Source organism: Palaemon carinicauda, chromosome 20 (assembly GCF_036898095.1).
Source record: "Palaemon carinicauda isolate YSFRI2023 chromosome 20, ASM3689809v2, whole genome shotgun sequence".
NCBI classification, from domain to species: Eukaryota; Metazoa; Arthropoda; class Malacostraca; order Decapoda; family Palaemonidae; genus Palaemon; species Palaemon carinicauda.
The window spans coordinates 114,696,495-114,716,410 of NC_090744.1; the positions used below are offsets into that span (position 1 = coordinate 114,696,495).

General features: G+C 33.1%; 1 protein-coding gene across 1 annotated transcript; it reads left to right on the top strand.

Annotated features, from left to right (window-relative positions):
* Nucleotides 1-3,384: 3,384 nt before the first annotated feature.
* LOC137659623 (sepiapterin reductase-like) lies at nucleotides 3,385-19,523 on the top strand. The gene is made up of 5 exons (XM_068394468.1): nucleotides 3,385-3,519; nucleotides 6,672-6,870; nucleotides 12,060-12,265; nucleotides 17,304-17,538; nucleotides 19,316-19,523. The coding sequence occupies exons 2-5, from the start codon at nucleotides 6,685-6,687 to the stop codon at nucleotides 19,484-19,486; spliced, it is 798 nt and encodes a 265-aa protein (XP_068250569.1). The 5' UTR covers nucleotides 3,385-3,519; nucleotides 6,672-6,684; the 3' UTR covers nucleotides 19,487-19,523.
* Nucleotides 19,524-19,916: the final 393 nt, after the last annotated feature.

Genomic DNA, 19,916 nt, shown 5'->3' on the forward strand with positions numbered 1-19,916 from the left:
TCCACCGTGCTGTCCAACCTCTCTAACCTCTTAACTGCTGAGGTTCCCCGCTGTTACACTGGCGTGAGGTGTCTTTACCAAACTCCACATAAACTAAATACCATAATTCATTTATTATTATTATTATTATTATTATTATTATTATTATTATTATTCCTACCTCTACCAACGAAGTTGGAAGGAGGTTATATTCCACCCCCTGTTTCTGTGTTTGTGAATAGCTTCCAGACCACAATTAATCGTAGAGTAATGGAACTTGCAGGGATTAACTTTTATGTAAAAAGCTTGAAATGATTAAATTTTGGAAGGTCAATGTCAAAGGTCAAGCAAAATGTCCAATTCATGTAATCAGCCATAAGTTTGGACATCGTTGTCACAAAGACTTCAAACTTGGTTCATATTTGAGTGTATGAAAACCCACGCCAATTAATACATCGAGCAAAAGGTCGAGAAATAAGCGGTCGTGGCGGAGGTCTGCGCTCTACTGAGTGTTTCACTAGATATTATTATTATTATTATTGTTATAACCATAGTTAGAAAATCAGGATGCAATAATTGAATATGATGTTTAATCACTTACGCAGATATCTAACGGCTGCTGATGTTAAATGTAGATTTTCTCTCTCTCTCTCTCTCTCTCTCTCTCTCTCTCTCTCTATATATATATATATATATATATCAGCAACTTCCATTTTTAGTCCAACGCAAGACAAAGGCCTCAGACATGTCCTTATTTATGTCTAGGGTTTGGTCAATTTTCATCACTAACAAGCACTATAACAAGTGCGGATTGATGATGGTGGGAGACTTTTGTTTGATCGCTTAAGCAAACCAACCTAGTATGGGTGGCCCTGACTAGTACAGCTGTGCTGATCTTTGTAATATACTTACATTTTCACCACGTTAAGGTGTCCACATTAAGAAAGGGATTCTTATATATATATATATATATATAAATGTATGTATATATATATATATATATGTATATATATGTATATGTATATGTATATATTTATATATATTATTTATATATAGTATATATATATATATATATATGTATATATATATATATATATATATTTGTGTGTGTGTGCGCGTGTGCGTGTGACTGATAACCTTTTCAAGAACATATCGTCAGTAATCTAATCAAAAATAGCTAAATTCTAATAATAAACAATCTAAGGTCGTTTATCTCCAGTCGTGCCTAGGCCTATACTCGGTTTTCAGTGTATGCCTATATCAATTCAGCCGTCGAAAATTTCTTAATGACTTTAACTTATTTCTTCTTGAAACTTTTCTAAATTACATGATTAGTCATTTTTTATCATTATAATAATAATAATTATAATAATAATAATAAAACTTTTGGGCAGGTTTTCACAACGTGTATAGGCCTATTTGGTTGTTAAATGCGTGTTTGGAAATAATGTATTTAATACACGTCTGAAAATTATATAAACATTTTATTTATCTATCTATCTATCTATCTATATATATATATATATATATATATATTATATATATATATATATATATATATATATTTTATATCGTATGCGGTTCAATTCGTAATGTTAATTTACATTTAAGGTTATTTATATATAACATTTGCTAGGTAGTAGGTTGGCCAGGGCACCAGCCACCCGTTGAGATACTGCCGCTAGAGTTATGGGGTCCTTTGGTCAGACAGTACTATCTTGGATCCTTCTCTCTGGTTACGGTTAATTTTCCCTTTGCATATACATACATATTCTCCTATGTCCTCATATACCTGACAATGAGATTACCAAACAATTCTTCACTCAAGAGGTTAACTACTGCACTGTAATTGTTCAGTGGCTACTTTCCTCTTGGTAAGGGTAGAAGAGACTCTTTAGCTATGGTAAGCAGCTCTTCTTGGAGTAAACTTCTAAATCAAATCATTGTTCTCTAGTCTTGGGTAGTGCCATAGCCTCTGTACCATGGTCTTCCACTGTCTTGGGTTAGAGATCTCTTGCTTGAGTGTACACTCGGGCACACTATTCTATCTTATTTCTCTTCCTCTTGTCTTGTTAAAGTTTTCATAGTTTATATAATAAATATTCTAATATTACTGTTCTTAAAATATTTTATTTTTCCTTGTTTCCTTTCCTCACTGGGTTATTTTCCCTGTTGGAGCCCCTAGCCTTATAGCATCCTGCTTTTCCAACTAGGGTTGTAGCTTGGCAAGTAATAATAATAATAATAATAACAATAATAATGATAATAATAATAATAATAATATTTCTCTTCCTCTTGTCTTGTTAAAGTTTTCATAGTTTATATAAGAAATATTCTAATATTACTGTTCTTAAAATATTTTATTTTTCCTTGTTTCCTTTCCTCACTGGGTTATTTTCCCTGTTGGAGCCCCTTGACTTATAGCACCCTGCTTATCCAACTAGGGTTGTAGCTTGGCAAGTAATAATAATAATAATAATAATAATAATATTTCTCTTCCTCTTGTCTTGTTAGAGTTTTCATAGTTTGTAAAAGAAATATTTTAATGTTACCATTCTTAAAATATTTTTCTTTTTCTGGTTTCCTTTCCTCGCTGGATTATTTTCCCTGATGGAGCCCCTGTGCTTATAGCATCTGCTTATCCAACTAGGGTTGTAGCTTAATAATAATAATAATAATAATAATAACAATAATAATGATAATAATAATAATAATATTTCTCTTCCTCTTGTCTTGTTAAAGTTTTCATAGTTTATATAAGAAATATTCTAATATTACTGTTCTTAAAATATTTTATTTTTCCTTGTTTCCTTTCCTCACTGGGCTATTTTCCCTGTTAGAGCCCCTGGACTTATAGCATCCTGCTTTTCCAACTAGGGTTGTAGCTTGGCAAGTAATAATAATAATAATAATAATAATAACAATAATAATAATAGTAATAATAATAATAATAATATTTCTCTTCCTCTTGTCTTGTTAAAGTTTTCATAGTTTATATAAGAAATATTTTAATGTTACTGTTCTTAATTTTTTTTTTTTTCTGGTTTCCTGTCCTCACTGGGTTATTTTCCCTGTTGGAGCCCCTTGGCTTATAGCATCCTGCTTTTCCAACTAGGGTTGTAGCTTGGCAAGTAATGATAATAATAATAATAATAACAATAATAATAATAAGGTAAAGAGGTTAACGTTATTGGATAAAGTACAAGGAAAGAATACAGTCACAGGCCATAGATTTCATATCACGTGACTATAGGAGATTGCCATTATCACCAATACAGGGGACCAGTCACAGACTATAGCTCCTCTTTTATTATCCTACGAAGTGGCAAGGAATGGCGGTGACTGGCGGGCACAATGGCCATTTGGGTTGCTTCGTTGCCAACTTGCCAGTTGCCAGTTGCCACCAGCCAGTTCAGAGCCTAGGCTACAGCAAGGCTACAGAACCCGATACAGGTTGGTGTAGTTAAGTGGGTCCCTCCATTGCTCGGCGAATAAACTTGAAGTGTTCTTTTATACTGTGTACAGTTTCGTTTCAACGAGGTATAGTAAATCTCCTGTAGTTTATTTTTTCTCTTGTAGTTTATTTTTTCTCTTGTAGTTTATTTATTTATTTTTTGTAGTTTACTTTTTCTCTTGTAGTTTATTTTTTTCTCTTGTAGTTTATTTTTTCTCTTGTAGTTTATTTATTTATTTTGTAGTTTATTTTTTCTCTTGTAGTTTATTTATTTATTTTTTGTAGTTTACTTTTTCTCTTGTAGTTTATTTGTTTATCTTGTAGTTTATTTTTTTCTCTTGTAGTTTATTTTTTTCTCTTGTAGTTTATTTATTTCTTTTGTAGTTTATTTTTCTCTTGTATTTTATTTTTTCTCTTATAGTTTATTTTTTTCTCTTGTATTTTATTTTTTCTCTTGTAGTTTATTTTTTTCTTGTAGTTTATTTATTTATTTTTGTAGTCTATTTTTTCTCTTGTAGTTTATTTATTTTTTGTAGTTCATTTTTCTCTTGTATATTTATTTAGTTTTTGTAGTTTATTTATTTTTTGTAGTTCATTTCTTTTTCTCTTGTAGTTTATTTATTTCCTTTTCTGACTGGGGTATATTTCCTTGTTGGAGCCCTTGTGCTTATAGCATCCTGCTTTCCCAACTAGGTTTTATGGCTTAGCTTGTAATAATAATAGATTAGATTGTCTGGGTTCATGTTGTCATTGGATTACAAAGAAGAAAAGTGTGATACTACATTTATATCGTCGTTTTATTCAGCAACACGACATTTTAAACCATATTCCATATAGCGTCCTGAAGTAAATACATTTTTTTTCAATTGAAGCTTTTTGAGATTGCTATCTTATCTAGAGATGCTATATTTTATCAATGCGTTAAAGATATTTGTGATAAGAGACATGGAAATATGTTGGCTAGGGCACCAGTCATCCATTGAGATACTATCGCTAGAGTTATGGGGTCCTTTGACTGGCCAGACAGTACTACATTGGATTTTTCTCTCTAGTTACGGTTCAATTTTATCAGTGCGTTGAAGATACTTGCGATAAGAGGCAGGGAAATATGTTGGCCAGGGCACCAGGCACCCTTTGAGATATTACCACGAGAGAGTTTTGGGGTCCTTTGACTGGCCAGACAGTACTACATTGGATCCTTCTCTCTGGTTACGGTTCTTTCTGATTGCCTACACATACGCCGAATAGTCTGGCCTATTCTTTACAGATTCTCCTTTGTCCTCATACACCTGACAACATTGAGATTACCACTTTCCTCTAGGTAAGGGCAGAAGAGACTCTTTAGCTATAGCAAGCAGCTCTTCTAGTAGAAGGACACTACAAAATCAAACCATTATTCTCTAGTCTTGGGTAGTGCTATAGCCTCTGTACCATGGTCTTCCATTGTCTTGGGTTAGAGTTCTCTTGCTTGAGGGTACACTGGCATACTATTCTATCTTATTTCTCTTCCTCTTGTTTTGTTAAAGTTTGTAGTTTATACAGGGGATGTTTTTTTCTAAATGTTGTTACTGCTCTTAAAATATTTTATTTTTCCTTGTTTCCTTTCCTCACTGGGCTATTTTCCTTGTTAGAGCCCCTGGGCTTATATCATCCTGCGTTTCCAACTAGGATTGTAGATTAGCAAGTAATAATAATAATAATAACTTATTTCAAAAATTCTTTTTTACCTTTGTTGCCGTAATCCTTGTAAATGTTAGTTGACGAAAACGCAATCCTTATAGTTTATAAATATATATATATATATATATATATATATATATATATAAATTAATATTCATTTCCTGCTCTTTTTGAGGGGTTGGGGTGAGTTACCTTTACCACCATCCTATGCTATTAAAAACCATTATCTACATGCCCATGACTAAAAAAAATTATAGAAATAAAATGAAACTTGTGTTTAACAAAGAATAAATTGCATAATTATTTTTCTATAAAGCCTAACTTTAGATAAGTATTAGTCGTGTGGGTCTTGTTTGTGTCAAATGATTGCATTATTCCTTATGCTTTTCAAAGTAAACCTATTGGAAGTTTACAAGAACATACGTTACTTTAATATATTGCTTATATATATATACATATATATATATATATATATATATTTACAGTATATTTATATATTTATATATGTATATATATATATATATATATATGAGTGTGTGTGTGAGAGTGTTTAACCGATTCAAGGATATAACTTTTTATATAAGTTATAAATGTCATATATGCATTAATGATTCAGTTTTAATCACTTCTCATTCAATATTATGCAGTACAGGTGTTCATTACCTTGCAACCTTTCGTAATTGCCCTCTCTCTCTCTCTCTCTCTCTCTCTCTCTCTCTCTCTCTCTCTCGACAAGATCATAAGAACTCTAAATGCTTAAACTAAATCGCTCTACCAAAGAGCAAATGGAGTCTCCGTGGATGGACTAAAAGAAAGTCTTCGAGACATCCAAAATCCTTGTAACTCTCTCTCTCTCTCTCTCTCTCTCTCTCTCTCTCTACGTCTTTGAGACATCCAAAATCCTTGTAACTCTCTCTCTCTCTCTCTCTCTCTCTCTCTCTGTCTTTGAGACATCCAAAATCCTTGTAACTCTCTCTCTCTCTCTCTCTCTCTCTCTCTCTACGTCTTTGAGACATCCAAAATCCTTGTAACTCTCTCTCTCTCTCTCTCTCTCTCTCTCTCTCTCTCTCTCTGTCTTTGAGACATCCAAAATCCTTGTAACTCTCTCTCTCTCTCTCTCTCTCTCTCTCTCTCTCTACATCTTTGAGACATCCAAAATCCTTGTAACTCTCTCTCTCTCTCTCTCTCTCTCTCTCTCTGTCTTTGAGACATCCAAAATCCTTGTAACTCTCTCTCTCTCTCTCTCTCTCTCTCTCTCTCTCTCTCTGTCTTTGAGACATCCAAAATCCTTGTAACTCTCTCTCTCTCTCTCTCTCTCTCTCTCTCTGTCTTTGAGACATCCAAAATCCTTGTAACTCTCTCTCTCTTTCTCTCTCTCTCTCTCTCTCTCTCTCTCTCTCTCTACATCTTTGAGACATCCAAAATCCTTGTAACTCTCTCTCTCTCTCTCTCTCTCTCTCTCTGTCTTTGAGACATCCAAAATCCTTGTAACTCTCTCTCTCTCTCTCTCTCTCTCTCTCTCTCTCTCTCTCAAAACTAAACATCCTATTCATTCCAGGAAGGCCGTGGAAATGGAGCCCCAGCGGAAGGACATTTGGATCGTGGTGACGGGCGCTTCCCGCGGGCTAGGGGAGGCGTTGTGTCTGGGCCTAGCTAAGAAATTCGGGGACGGTTTGATGATCGTTGGTATGGCCCGGTCGGAGGAAGGGCTGAAGAAGACGGCGGGCAAAGTGAACGAGATCAATAATAAAACCAAAGTAAGGTTATGGTTGGAGATGTCTGTTTGTCTGTGTAGTCTATTTAGAAATCAATGTTTTTTTTATTTATTTTTGTACTGATTGTTAGTAGTATTTGAATATTTGTTTGGGTTTTATACATTATATATGTATATATATATATATATATATATATTTATGTATATATATATATTTACATATATATATACATATACATATATATTTATATATATATATATATATATATGTATAAATATGTGTGTATATGTATATTTATTTATATATATATATATATATATATCATCAGTCCACTAGTCCAATGCAGAACAAAGGCCTCAGAAATGCTCCTCCTATATCCAGTCTGTTTATGGTGATTCTATACCTATCTATACCCGCTAATTTTCTTAGCTCGTCAATCTATCGTCTTCTCTTCCTTCCCCTGCTTCTTTTGCAATCTATAAGGACCCATTCTGTTATTCTTGATGTCCATCTATTATCTTATTCTCATTATATGTCCTTCCCATGTCCATTTCTTTTTCTTATGTGTTAGAATATCATCTACTTTAGCTTACTCTCGTAGCCATGTAACTCTTTATCTGTCTGTTAGTGTTATTCCCATCATTATTCTTTCCATAGCTCTTTGAGTTGTAACTAGCTTTTGTTCTAAGGCTTTAATGAGGCTCCAAATTTCTGATGCATACTTTAATACTGGTAGGAATTTCTGATTAAATACTTTCTTTTTAGAGAAAGTGGTAATTTACTTTTCGTAATCTCATTTTTTTTTTATTACCAAAAGCTCTCCATCCCCTGATCATCATTATTTTAATTTTGGTCACCAAATTTCTGATGCATAAGTTAATACTGGTAGGACCTTCTGATTGAATAATTTTGTTTTTAGAGAAAGTGGCATTTTAATTTTCATAATCTCATATTGTTTACCAAAAGCTCTCCATCCCCTGAGTATCATTATTTTATTTTCTGGAAAACATTTACTCCAATATGCAGAAAATTCATTATTAATAGTTACTTCCTACATATTTTTATTTCTATGGTTGGTAGTCGTAACTTCCTTAATTCTATGCCATTGGTTCTAAATTTTCTTAATGTTTTTATGTTGACCAGGCTGACATGAGTCTTTTTATAGTTTTTATATGATATATCTGTTTTGGACGTTAATAGTTTATTTATAACATATCTGTTTTGACGTTGTTACTGTTTTTAGAATGATTTATTGTTAATTTGTTCTCATCATTTATTTATTTCCTTATTTCCTTTCTTCACTGGGCTATTTTTCCCTATTGGAGCCCTTGGGCTTATAGCAGCTTGCTTTTCCAACTAGGGCTGTAGCTTGGCTAATAATAATACAGCTGCTGTTTTTCCCCATTGGAGCCCTTGGGCTTATAGCATCCTGCTTTTTCAATTAGAATATTTCATTAATTGTTAATCATTTCTCATATCGTTTATTTATTTCCTTATTTCCTTTCTCACAGGGCTATTTTTCCCTGTTGGAGTCTCTGGGCTTATAGCATCCTGCTTTTCCAACTAGGGTTGTAGCTTAGCCAGTAATAATAATAATAATAATAATAATAATAATATTAATAATAATGTTGGAGCCTCTGGGCTTATAGCATCCTGCTTTTCCAACTAGGGTTGTAGCTTAGCTAGTAATAATAATAATAATAATAATAATAATAATAATAATGATAATAATAATAATAATAATAATAATAATAATAATAATAATAATAATGTTGGAGCCTCTGAGCTTATAGCATCCTGCTTTTCCAGCTAGGGTTGGAGCTTAGCTAGTAATAATAATAATAATAATAATAATAATAATGATAATAATAATAATAATGTTGGAGCCTCTGGGCTTATAGCATCCTGCTTTTCCAACTAGGGTTGTAGCTTAGCCAGTAATAATAATAATAATAATAATAATAATAATGTTGGAGCCTCTGGGCTTATAGCATCCTGCTTTTCCAGCTAGGGTTGTAGCTTAGCCAGTAATAATAATAATAATAATAATAATAATAATAATAATAATGTTGGAGCCTCTGGGCTTATAGAATCTAGCCTTCAACAAAGGTTGTAGCTTAGCTAGTAATAATAATAATAATGATAATAATAATAATAATAATAAATTGATTAAACTTAGAAGCTAATACTCTGCGCCCTTCACCTGTGTAAGGTGTGTCAAAACAAAAGAACATCGCCACTTTAGCATACACAGATAATCTGATATCGTACATTAGGATCGAATATCATAATCAAGACTTAGACCATGTGAGGGAACCGGACACCGTCTGACGTTATGCGAGACTGGTCGTAAGTCGAGAAGGGCCATCCAAATTCCTTTTTGGGTGAATTGAAGTTGTGGTCAGTGGTGGGTCTCGTTTCTTCTTCTTCTTCTTCTTCTTTTTCTTCTTCTTTTTCTTCTTCTTTTTATCTGCTGTTGCTGATTCTTCTTCTTTTTCTTCTTCTTCTTTGTCTGCTTCTTTTTCTTTGTCTGCTTCTTCTTCGTCTTCTTCTTCTTCTTCTGCTGCTGCTGACTCTTCTTTTTCTTCTTCTTCTACTTCTTCTTTTTCTTCTTCTTCTTCTTCTTCTTCTTCTTTTTCTTCTTCTTCTTCTTCTTCTTCTGCTGCTGCTTCTTCTTCTTTTTCTTCTTCTTCTTTGTCTGCTTCTTTTTCTTTGTCTGCTTCTTCTTCGTCTTCTTCTTCTTCTTCTTCTTCTTCTGCTGCTGCTTCTTCTTCTTTTTCTTCTTCTTCTTTGTCTGCTTCTTTTTCTTTGTCTGCTTCTTCTTCGTCTTCTTCTTCTTCTTCTGCTGCTGCTGACTCTTCTTTTTCTTCTTCTTCTTCTTCTTCTTCTTCTTTTTCTTCTTCTTCTTCTTCTTCTTCTGCTGCTGCTTCTTCTTCTTTTTCTTCTTCTTCTTTGTCTGCTTCTTTTTCTTTGTCTGCTTCTTCTTCGTCTTCTTCTTCTTCTTCTGCTGCTGCTGACTCTTCTTTTTCTTCTTCTTCTACTTCTTCTTTTTCTTCTTCTTCTTCTTCTTCTTCTTCTTTTTCTTCTTCTTCTTCTTCTTCTTCTGCTGCTGCTTCTTCTTCTTTTTCTTCTTCTTCTTTGTCTGCTTCTTTTTCTTTGTCTGCTTCTTCTTCGTCTTCTTCTTCTTCTTCTGCTGCTGCTGACTCTTCTTTTTCTTCTTCTTCTACTTCTTCTTTTTCTTCTTCTTCTTCTTCTTCTTCTTCTTTTTCTTCTTCTTCTTCTTCTTCTTCTGCTGCTGCTTCTTCTTCTTTTTCTTCTTCTTCTTTGTCTGCTTCTTTTTCTTTGTCTGCTTCTTCTTCGTCTTCTTCTTCTTCTTCTGCTGCTGCTGACTCTTCTTTTTCTTCTTCTTCTACTTCTTCTTTTTCTTCTTCTTCTTCTTCTTCTTCTTCTTCTTCTTCTTCTTCTGCTGCTGATTCTTCTTCTTCTTCTTCTTCTTCTTCTTCTTATTATTATTATTATTATTATTATTATCATCATCATCATCATCATCATCATCATCTAAGCTACAACCCAAGTAGGAAAAGTAGGATACTGTGGTGTCCTCCTGTTAACGTCCCTGACTGGTGATCGCCAGACTGTGGTTCGAGTCCCGCTCAAACTCGTTACTTCCCCTGGTCGCTGCAACCTCACCATCCTTGTGAGCTAAGGATGGGGGGGGGGGGTTTGGGGAAGCCTATAGGTCTATCTGCTGAGTCATCAGCAGCTATTGCCTAGCCCTCCCTGGTCCCAGCGAGGGTGGAGAAGGCCCTTGGGCGCTGATCATATGTATATATGGTCAGTCTCTAGGGCATTGTCCTGCTTCGTTCGTTCGTTTAAGAACGACTTGCCTTATGCAAGGCACGGGCTCTTGCTTTGGCAATAAGATATATTGTTTACATAATCAGATAAGCCTATACCTATAGGCTCCCCCAAACGCCCCCCCCCCCCATCCTCCTTAGCTCACAAGGATGGTGAGGTTGCAGCAACTAAAGGAGCCAACGAGTTTGAGCGAGACTCGAACCCCAGTCTGGGGATCAACAGTCAGGAACGTTACTACATCGGCCACCGCTGATATTCATTTTGACAGTAATTTTATAACAATTGTTAGTAAATCCAAAAACGAGACATTTCTAACTAGCTTACAGGGATGGTGAGGTTGCAGTGACCAAAGCAACTAACGAGTTTGAGCGAGACTCGAACCCCAGTATGGCAATCAAGTCAGAGAGGTTACTACATCGGTCACCAATAATATTCCTTTTGACAGTAATTTTATAACAATTGTTAGTAAATCCAAAAACGAGACATTTCTAACTAGCTTACAGGGATGGTGAGGTTGCAGTGACCAAAGGAACTAACGAGTTTGAGCGAGACTCGAACCCCAGTATGGCAATCAAGTCAGGGAGGTTACTACATCGGCCACCAATAATATTCCTTTTGACAGTAATTTTATAACAATTGTTAGTAAATCCAAAAAACGAGACATTTTTAACTATTCACCGCTTTCCACAATGAGGCATTTGTTGACTGAATGCCCCACTTACAGCACAGAAAGAAATATATATCTGTTTGAGGCTCGAGGTGAGGATGGCAGGTTCATCCTTGCCAAGATTCTTGGACATGATGTGGCGTACAATGCTAGTGGCATTTTTAAATTTATATCAGAAGCAAGTCTTATAAAAGCTATTTTACCTTTATAACATATTTACTTTTATGGTTTTAATTGAATATTTTTTTAATCTTTATCAGTTGAATCAGTAGAACTTCAAAAGTTCAAAGTTGGAGCAAATGCTTTTTTGTTGACCAGGCGGACATGAGTCTTTTTATAGTTTATATAGGACATATCTGTTTTTGACGTTGTTAATAGTTTATATATGACATATCTCTTTTGACATTACTTTTTTTAGAATGATTTATTGTTAATTTGTTCTCTTCAATTATTTATTTCCTTATTTCCTTGCCTCACTGGGCTATTTTTCCCTATTGGAGCCCCTGGGCTTATAGCATCTTGCTTTTCCAATTCGGGTTGTAGCTTGGATAGTAATAATAATAATAATAATAATAATAATAATAATTGATATCTGCGTCAATGACCTTCAATGTCAGGATGCTAGGAACCTTCAGATCCTTCATTCATTCATTCATCCTTCATTCATTCATTCATCCTTCATTCATTCATTCATCCTTCATTGCAGTTCGTCCCTATCGTGATGGATCTCAGCTCGGCAGAGACAGAAGGATTCAGCAAGGCCCTTGACCTGACTTTCAACCGCGAAGGAGCCTCAGGATCTCCCAGACGCGCCCTGATCATCCACAACGCAGGATCCCTTGGGCGCCTTCAGTATCTCAGGGACCAACAGGATCTGAACCACGCCAATGAGTATTTCCGGCTTAATATCAGGTGATTAAGGTTGATTGAACTTCCAAAAAGTTCAAACTTGCAGAAAAGTTTTTTTTTTTTTTTTTTTTTTTTTTTTTTTTTTTTTTTTTTTTTTTTTTTTTTTTTAACAGGCTGACTTGAGTCTCTTTTTTAATAGTTTACATGTGAAAGGTCTGTTTTAATGTTGTTACTGCTGTTTTTTTTTTTTTTTTTTTTTTTTTTTTAACAGGCTGACTTAAGTCTCGTTTTATAGTTTATATGTGAAAGGCTTGTTTTAATATCAGGTTATTAAGGTTGATTGAACTTCCAAAAAGTTCAAACTCGCAGAAAAAGTTTTTTTTTCTTTTTTTCTTTTTTTTATATAGGCTGAAATAAGTCTCTTTTTATAGTTTATACGTGAAAGGTCTTTTTTTTAATGTTGTTACTGCTCCTTTTTTTTTTTTTTTTTTTTTTTTTAACAGGCTGACTCAAGTCTCTTTTTATAGTTATAGTTTATATGTAAAAGGTCTGTTTTAACTTTGTTACTGCTCGTTTTTTTTCTTTTTTTTAACAGGCTGACTTGAGTCTCTTGTTATAGTTTACATGTGAAAGGTCTGTTTTAATGTTGTTACTGCTGTTTTTTTTTTTTTTTTTTTTTTCTTTTTTTTTTTTTTTTTTGAGCAGGCTGACATAAGTCTCTTTTTAAAGTTTATATGTGAAAGGCTTGTTTTAATATCAGGTGATTAAGGTTGATTGAACTTCCAAAAAGTTCAAACTTGCAGAAAAGTTTTTTTTTTTTTTTTTTTTTTTTTTTTTTGAGCAGGCTGACATAAGTCTCTTTTTAAAGTTTATATGTGAAAGGCTTGTTTTAATATCAGGTGATTAAGGTTGATTGAACTTCCAAAAAGTTCAAACTTGCAGAAAAGTTTTTTTTTTTTTTTTATTTTTAACAGGCTGACTCAAGTCTCTTTTTATAGTTAAAGTTTATATGTAAAAGGTCTGTTTTAACTTTGTTACTGCTCTTTTTTTTTTCTTTTTTTTAACAGGATGACATAAGTCTCTTTTTACAGTCTATATGTGAAAGGTCTTTTTTAATGTTGTAACTGCTCTTTTTTTTCTCTTTTTTTTTAACAGGATGACTTAAGTATCTTTTTATAGTTTATATGTGAAAAGCTTGTTTTGATGTTGTTATTGTTCTTAGAATATTTCGTTTTAATTGTTCATTACTCATATAGTTTATTTATCTCTTTATTTCCTTTCCTCACTGGTCTATTTTTCCCTGTTTGAGCCTTTGGGCTTATACCATCCTGCTTTTCCAAATAGGGTTGTAGCTTAGGTAATAATAATAATAATAATAATAATAATAATAATAATAATAATTACCTGTTTGAGCCCTTGGGCTTATAGCATCCTTCTACCCCAACTGTGTTAGTAATAATAATAATAATAATAATAATAATAATAATAATAATTATTATTATTATTATTATTATTCCATGTTGGAGCCCTTGAGCTTATAGCATCCTGCTTTCCCAACTATGTTGATAATAATAATAATAATAATAATAATAATAATGATAATTCCCTGATGGAGCCCTTGAGCTTATAGCATTCTGCTTTCCCAACTAGACTGTAACTTGGTTAGTAATAATAATAATAACAATAATAATAATAATAATAATAATGCTGTTGCTTATTTTTAGAGATCTAATAGCTGCAGTTACCAGCTTGATGCCAGTAACACCAGCAGTATTTAGTAAGGAGACTCAATCTAATTTGCCTCATTTAGGTCACCTGAAATCATTAAAGTTCATTTGCTATTTTTATTTAATTCGTTGGGATCAACATCGAGACCTGATTAATTTGTGGTGTTTCATTTGACCTCGTTTGGGATTATATTCTTAACATTATATTGTCCTTTGGCTACTTTTTATTGGTTTGAAAGGTGATGTTTTTACTACTTTTTATTAATTTGAACCGTGATGTTTTTAGTACTTTTTTACTTTGAAAAGTAATGTTTTTACTACTTTTCTTACTTTGAAACGTAAAGTTTTTACTACTTTTATTACTTTGAAACGTAATGTTTTTACTACTTTTATTACTTTCAACCATGATGTTTTTAGTACTTTTTATTACTTTGAAAAGTAATGTTTTTACTACTTTTTATTACTTTGAAACGTGATGTTTTTAGCACATTTTATTACTTTGAAAAGTAATGTTTTTACTACTTTTATTACTTTGAAACGTGATTTTTTTACTACTTATTACTTTGAAACGTAATGTTTTTACTACTTTTATTACTTTGAAACATAATGTCCTTTGGCTACTTTTTAGTACTTTGAAACGTGATGTTTTTACTACTTTTATTACTTTGAAACGTAATGTTTTTACTACTTTGAAATCTTCTTTTTATTACTTTTATTACTTTGAAACAATGTTTTTACTAGTTTTTTGTACTTTGAAACGTTCTTTTTACTACTTTTATTACTTTGAAACATAATCACTTTTTATTACTTTGAAACATAATGTTTTACTAGTTTTTAGTACTTTGAAACGTAATCACTTTTTATTACTTTGAAACGTATTGTTTTTACTACTTTCATTACTTTGAAACGCAATGTTTTTACTACTTTTATTACTTTGAAACGTAATGTTTTTACTACTTTCATTACTTTGAAACGCAATGTTTTTACTACTTTTATTACTTTGAAACGTAATGTTTTTACTACTTTCATTACTTTGAAACGTGATGTTTTTATTATTTTTGTTACTTTGAAACGTAATTTTTTTTACTATTTATTACTTTGAAACGTGCTGTTTTTAGTACATTTTATTACTTTGAAAAGTAATTTTTTTACTACTTTTATTACTTTGAAACATCATGTTTTTACTATTTTCGTTACTTTGAAACTTGATGTTTTACACGTTTATTACTTTGAAACGTAATGTTTTTACTACTTTTATCGCTTTGAAATGTAATGTTTTTACTACTTTTATTACTTTCAACCATGTTGTTTTTAGTACTTTTTATTGCTTTGAAACGTAAGGTTTTTACTACTTTTATTACTTTGAAACGCAATGTTTTTTACTACTTTTATTACTTTGAAACGTAATGTTTTTATTACTTTGAAACATGATTTTTTTTACTATTTATTACTTTGATACGTATTTTTTTTACTACTTTCATTACTTTGAAACGTAATGTTTTTACTACTTTTTATTCCTTTGAAACGTTTTTTTTTTAATATTTATTACTTTGAAACGTAATGTTTTTACTACTTTTTATTACTTTGAAGCATAATGTTTTTTTACTATTTTTATTACTTTGAAACGTAATGTTTTTACTAGTTTTATTACTTTGAAACGTATCTTTTTTTTAATATTTATTACTTTGAAACGTAATGTTTTTACTATTTTTATTACTTTGAAACGTATCTTTTTTTAATATTTATTACTTTGAAACGTAATGTTTTTACTATTTTTATTACTTTGAAACGTAACGTTTTCACTATTTTTATTACTTTGAAACGTAATGTGTTATTTCTTTTTATTACTTTGAAACGTGATTTTTTACTATTCTTATTACTTTTAAACGTGAAGTTTTTACTACTTTTTATTACTTCAAAGCATGAAGTTTTTACTATTTTTTATTACTTTGAAACATGATGTTTTATTACTTTGAAACGTGAGGTTTTTAGTACTTTTGTTACTTTGAAACGTAATGTTTTTTTTACTACTTTCTAGTACTCTGTCATCCGATTTTTTTACTGATTCTTATGATTTTGAGACGTGTTTTGTATTTCCTGATTTAATTTTTTTTTAAACCGGATATTTCTTTTAATAACTTTTATATTACTTTTAAGATGTGATGTTTTCGATTAATTTTATAACTTTTAGATGTGAATCTCTTAATTACTTTGAAACGTGATGTTATTTTTCGACTACATTTATTACTTTAAAATGTAATGGTTTTCTTTATTAATTGTATTACTTTGACGATTGGTGTTCTATTTTCTACTATTTTTACACTCCAAGGAATGATATTTCCGAGTGTACCCTCAAGCATAAGAACTCTAACTTAAGACAGTGGAAGACCATGGTGCAGAGGCTATGGCACTACCCCAGACTAGAGAACAATGGTTTGATTTTGGATTGTCCTTCCCCTAGAAGAGCTGCTTACCATAGCTGAATAGTATTTTCTACCCTTACCAAGAGGAAAGTAGCCACTGAATAATTACAGTGCAGTAGTTAACCCCTTGGGTGAAGAATAATTTTTCATTTATCTCAGTGTTGTCATGTGTATGATGAAAGAGGAGAATGTGGATAGAACAGGCCAGAATATTCGCTGTAGGAGAGACTCTTTAGCCATGGTAAGCAATTCTTCTAGGTGAAGGACACTCTAAAATCAAACCATTGTTCTCTAGTCTTGGATAGTGCCATATTCTTTGTAGCATGGTCTTCCACTGTCTAGGGTTAGAGTTCTCTTGCTTGAGGGTACACTCGGGCACACTATTCTATCCTGTTTCTCTTCCTCTTGTGTTGTTAAAGTTTTTTTATAGTTTATATAGGAGATATTTATTTTGATGTTACTCTTAAGATATTTAATTTTTCCTTGTTTCCTTTCCTCATTGGGCTATTTTTCCTATTGGAGCCCCTGGGCTTATAGAATTCTGCTTTTCCAACTAGGTTTGTAGCGTAGCAAGTAATAATAATAATAATAATAATAATAATAATAATAATAATTCCCTGTTTGAGCCATGGGGCTTATAGCATACTGCTTTCCTAACTATGTTAGTAATAATAATAATAATAATAATAATAATAATAATAATAATAATAATGTGTAGGCAAAGGTAAAATGAGCTGTAACTAGAGAGCAGTCCAATGTAGTATAAGGTTAGGATTGGTATATCAGGATGCCAATTAAGTTGAACTACTCTCTCAGGGCCTTTAGTGCCCCAGTGCTTGGCTTCAGGACTCAATTTTATAATCCTATTCTCACAAGAATTGCATTACACACCCTGAATTTGAGAAAAAACAGCAGAGTAGACCCCATATTATTATACTTTTGTCCTTGCAGCTCAGTGATCTCGCTGAATGCCATCTTCTTGGATTACATGAAGGCTCACCATCCCAAGACTTCGTTGGAGGTCGTCAACATCTCCTCCCTGTGCGCCCTTCAGCCCTTCAAGTCGTGGGGCCTCTACTGCGCGGGAAAAGCAGCCAGGGACATGCTGTTCAGAGTCCTTGCCGCTGAAGAGACAGACATCACTGTGCTTAGTTACGCACCAGGACCCCTGGACAATGATATGCAGGTAATTTTGATTGTTTTTCAGGGTAGAGAGGCCTCAGCATGAGAAGGCATTTTCATACGTAGATTTGATTTGAATATCTGTTGTGTGAGGGACAAGATTGCCCAGAGCTTTCTCTCCAGAGTGCGGACGGGGCTCTTAGACTCACGTTCATGGTCTTGTTGATGCCTCAAAAGAGGGAGGTATTATTTTGTATCAATTACAAGTATTAAGAGAGAATAAAACCTACACTGTTTTCACTAAAAGATTGGACAGGGAAATATCACTGGTATTAAGTTTGTAGTCTCAAAACATATAATTATTTAATTATAAATATAAAGGAAAATGTGTTCTACATTATAGAGCCTTTGTCCACTTACTAATTTTCACAAAACCCAGGCCAATATTGTTATTTTTATTCGTTAAGACTGAGTCTTTTACAAATTCAGATATCCTGACCAACTTGGAAGATTCCACTCATTTAGAATACCAGTTTCAATCCTTGATAAAAAGTTCCCATTGGGGTTAATGCTGTAAGTTCACCTCACAGGGTGCACTGTAGGCGTTAAGTAGGGTGTCATTGCAGTGTTCATTCGGACTTTAGCTGTACTTACTTCATATCCTTCTACATTACCTTCATTCTTCCATCTAGCTGTCCATCTTCTAAGCTTTACCTCATTGTGTGACTCTAGACTTTTAACCTAGATGAATTTGGACAGTGAATGGACTCGCTAGCCCCAGCACCAGGCTATTAACTCAAATAATTAAATCCTAATCCTTAATGGAAAGTAAAAAGTGAACTAGGATTGGAATGGATAAGTGGGAAATGGGGAAGGTGAAGAGAAGGTTGGAGAGGACAGACAGCATTTTGAATGTAAGGTGCAGTGGGAGGTAAAAAGCTTGTGGCAGACCCAATTGCTCTTTATTTACCAAAATGTTTTGGTGTTCTGAACTTAGAGATGGTGACTTTACACTGTGGCACTGGATTTAAAGAAATAGATATGTAATGGAAAGTATAAATAGCACAGACCTTATGAAGACTTAACAGTGTTTAAACAGGATAAAGCACCCACATTTGATAGTGCACTGTACTGAGAGAAAACTGTGCGACTTTGTATGGTTGTTGTAATATATATTTACTGTTATTCTTTATTACCAATTAGTAAGTACTTGAGTCTGATAGTGTACATTTAAAGGAACATATCAGCTACAGTATTTGAAATATCACCATTAATAAAAGGAGGCATTTTAGGATTAGAAAGGCTATAAGACATATTTTTTATTTGGACCCTATCATTTCCCAGACCTCTTATGCTGGCCTATATTTTTCCCTGCTGGAGCCCTTGGGCTTACAGCATCTTGGTTTTCCAATTAGGGTTGTAGCTTGGCTACAGCTACTGGTTCAGATCATTAGGTGATATTTGAATAATGATCCTTTTTAGCAGCCAATACTGCTTTATTGAGGTTGAGGAAAATAATTTCTCATAAGCATGCTCATTTATTTTTCCTGATGGAGCCCTTGGGCTTATAGCATCCTGCTTTTCTAACTAGGATTGTAGCTTAGCAAATAGTGATAGTAATAATAATAATAATAATAATAATGCATAGAATTTTACAGTATATCCAGTGATAATTTATAGTTATACTGAATTGAAAATAGCAAAATAACTAAGTATAGCTTTTCTTTATGAATATAAGGGCCCATCAAGAGAAAAGAAGTTTAAGTATACCTTATACCCGCATATACTCCACTGATTACTGAACTATAGATATCCCCACACCATTTTGATCTCTTTACCAGGCGACTGCTCGAACTTCCACGGCCGACCAGGAACTCCGCTCAGCCTTCGCCAGCATGAAGGACGAAGGCAAACTGCTTTCGTGCGAGGAATCCGTCAGGAAGTTCCTGGAGATCCTGGACAAGAAGAAGTTCAAGTCTGGGGATCACGTGGATTATTATGACGAGCTGTAAATTGGACCAGCCTCTTCCTAATTTATGGTTTGATGATACACCGAGTGTATCAAGTGGTACATGTTATGGTAATTTTTAACTTAACTTCAATAGACATGGCACAGGGCAGGCAAATTATTTGATTCTCTTTTGAGCAAGAGCCCGTGATGGTACAAGCACGGATTTGTTCATCTTGTCTATTTTGGACGAGGTTTAACCTTAGGATTTCTAAACATGTGTTCAGGTGTATTCACACGGATTTGTTCATCTCGTCTACTTTGGACGAGGTTTAACCTTAGGATTTCTAAACATGTGTTCAGTTTTATTCATGGTTTTGGTCACTTTGGGCTTAGGTTAAAATGATACTTTATTACATTTTCAGTTTTGCCAATTATGTTGGCCAGTCAGTGCCAATTTCATAATGAAATGCCCAATGATATAGACCAAATTG

What these genes read in the sequence shown, in the direction of transcription:
- LOC137659623 (XM_068394468.1), top strand. Translation starts at nt 6,685, where the DNA reads ATGGAGCCCCAGCGGAAGGACATTTGGATCGTGGTGACGGGCGCTTCC. An exon ending in AGATCAATAATAAAACCAAA is followed by an intron (nt 6,871 to 12,059) that starts GTAAGGTTATGG and finishes CCTTCATTGCAG; the next exon opens with TTCGTCCCTATCGTGATGGA. An exon ending in CCCTGGACAATGATATGCAG is followed by an intron (nt 17,539 to 19,315) that starts GTAATTTTGATT and finishes TCTCTTTACCAG; the next exon opens with GCGACTGCTCGAACTTCCAC.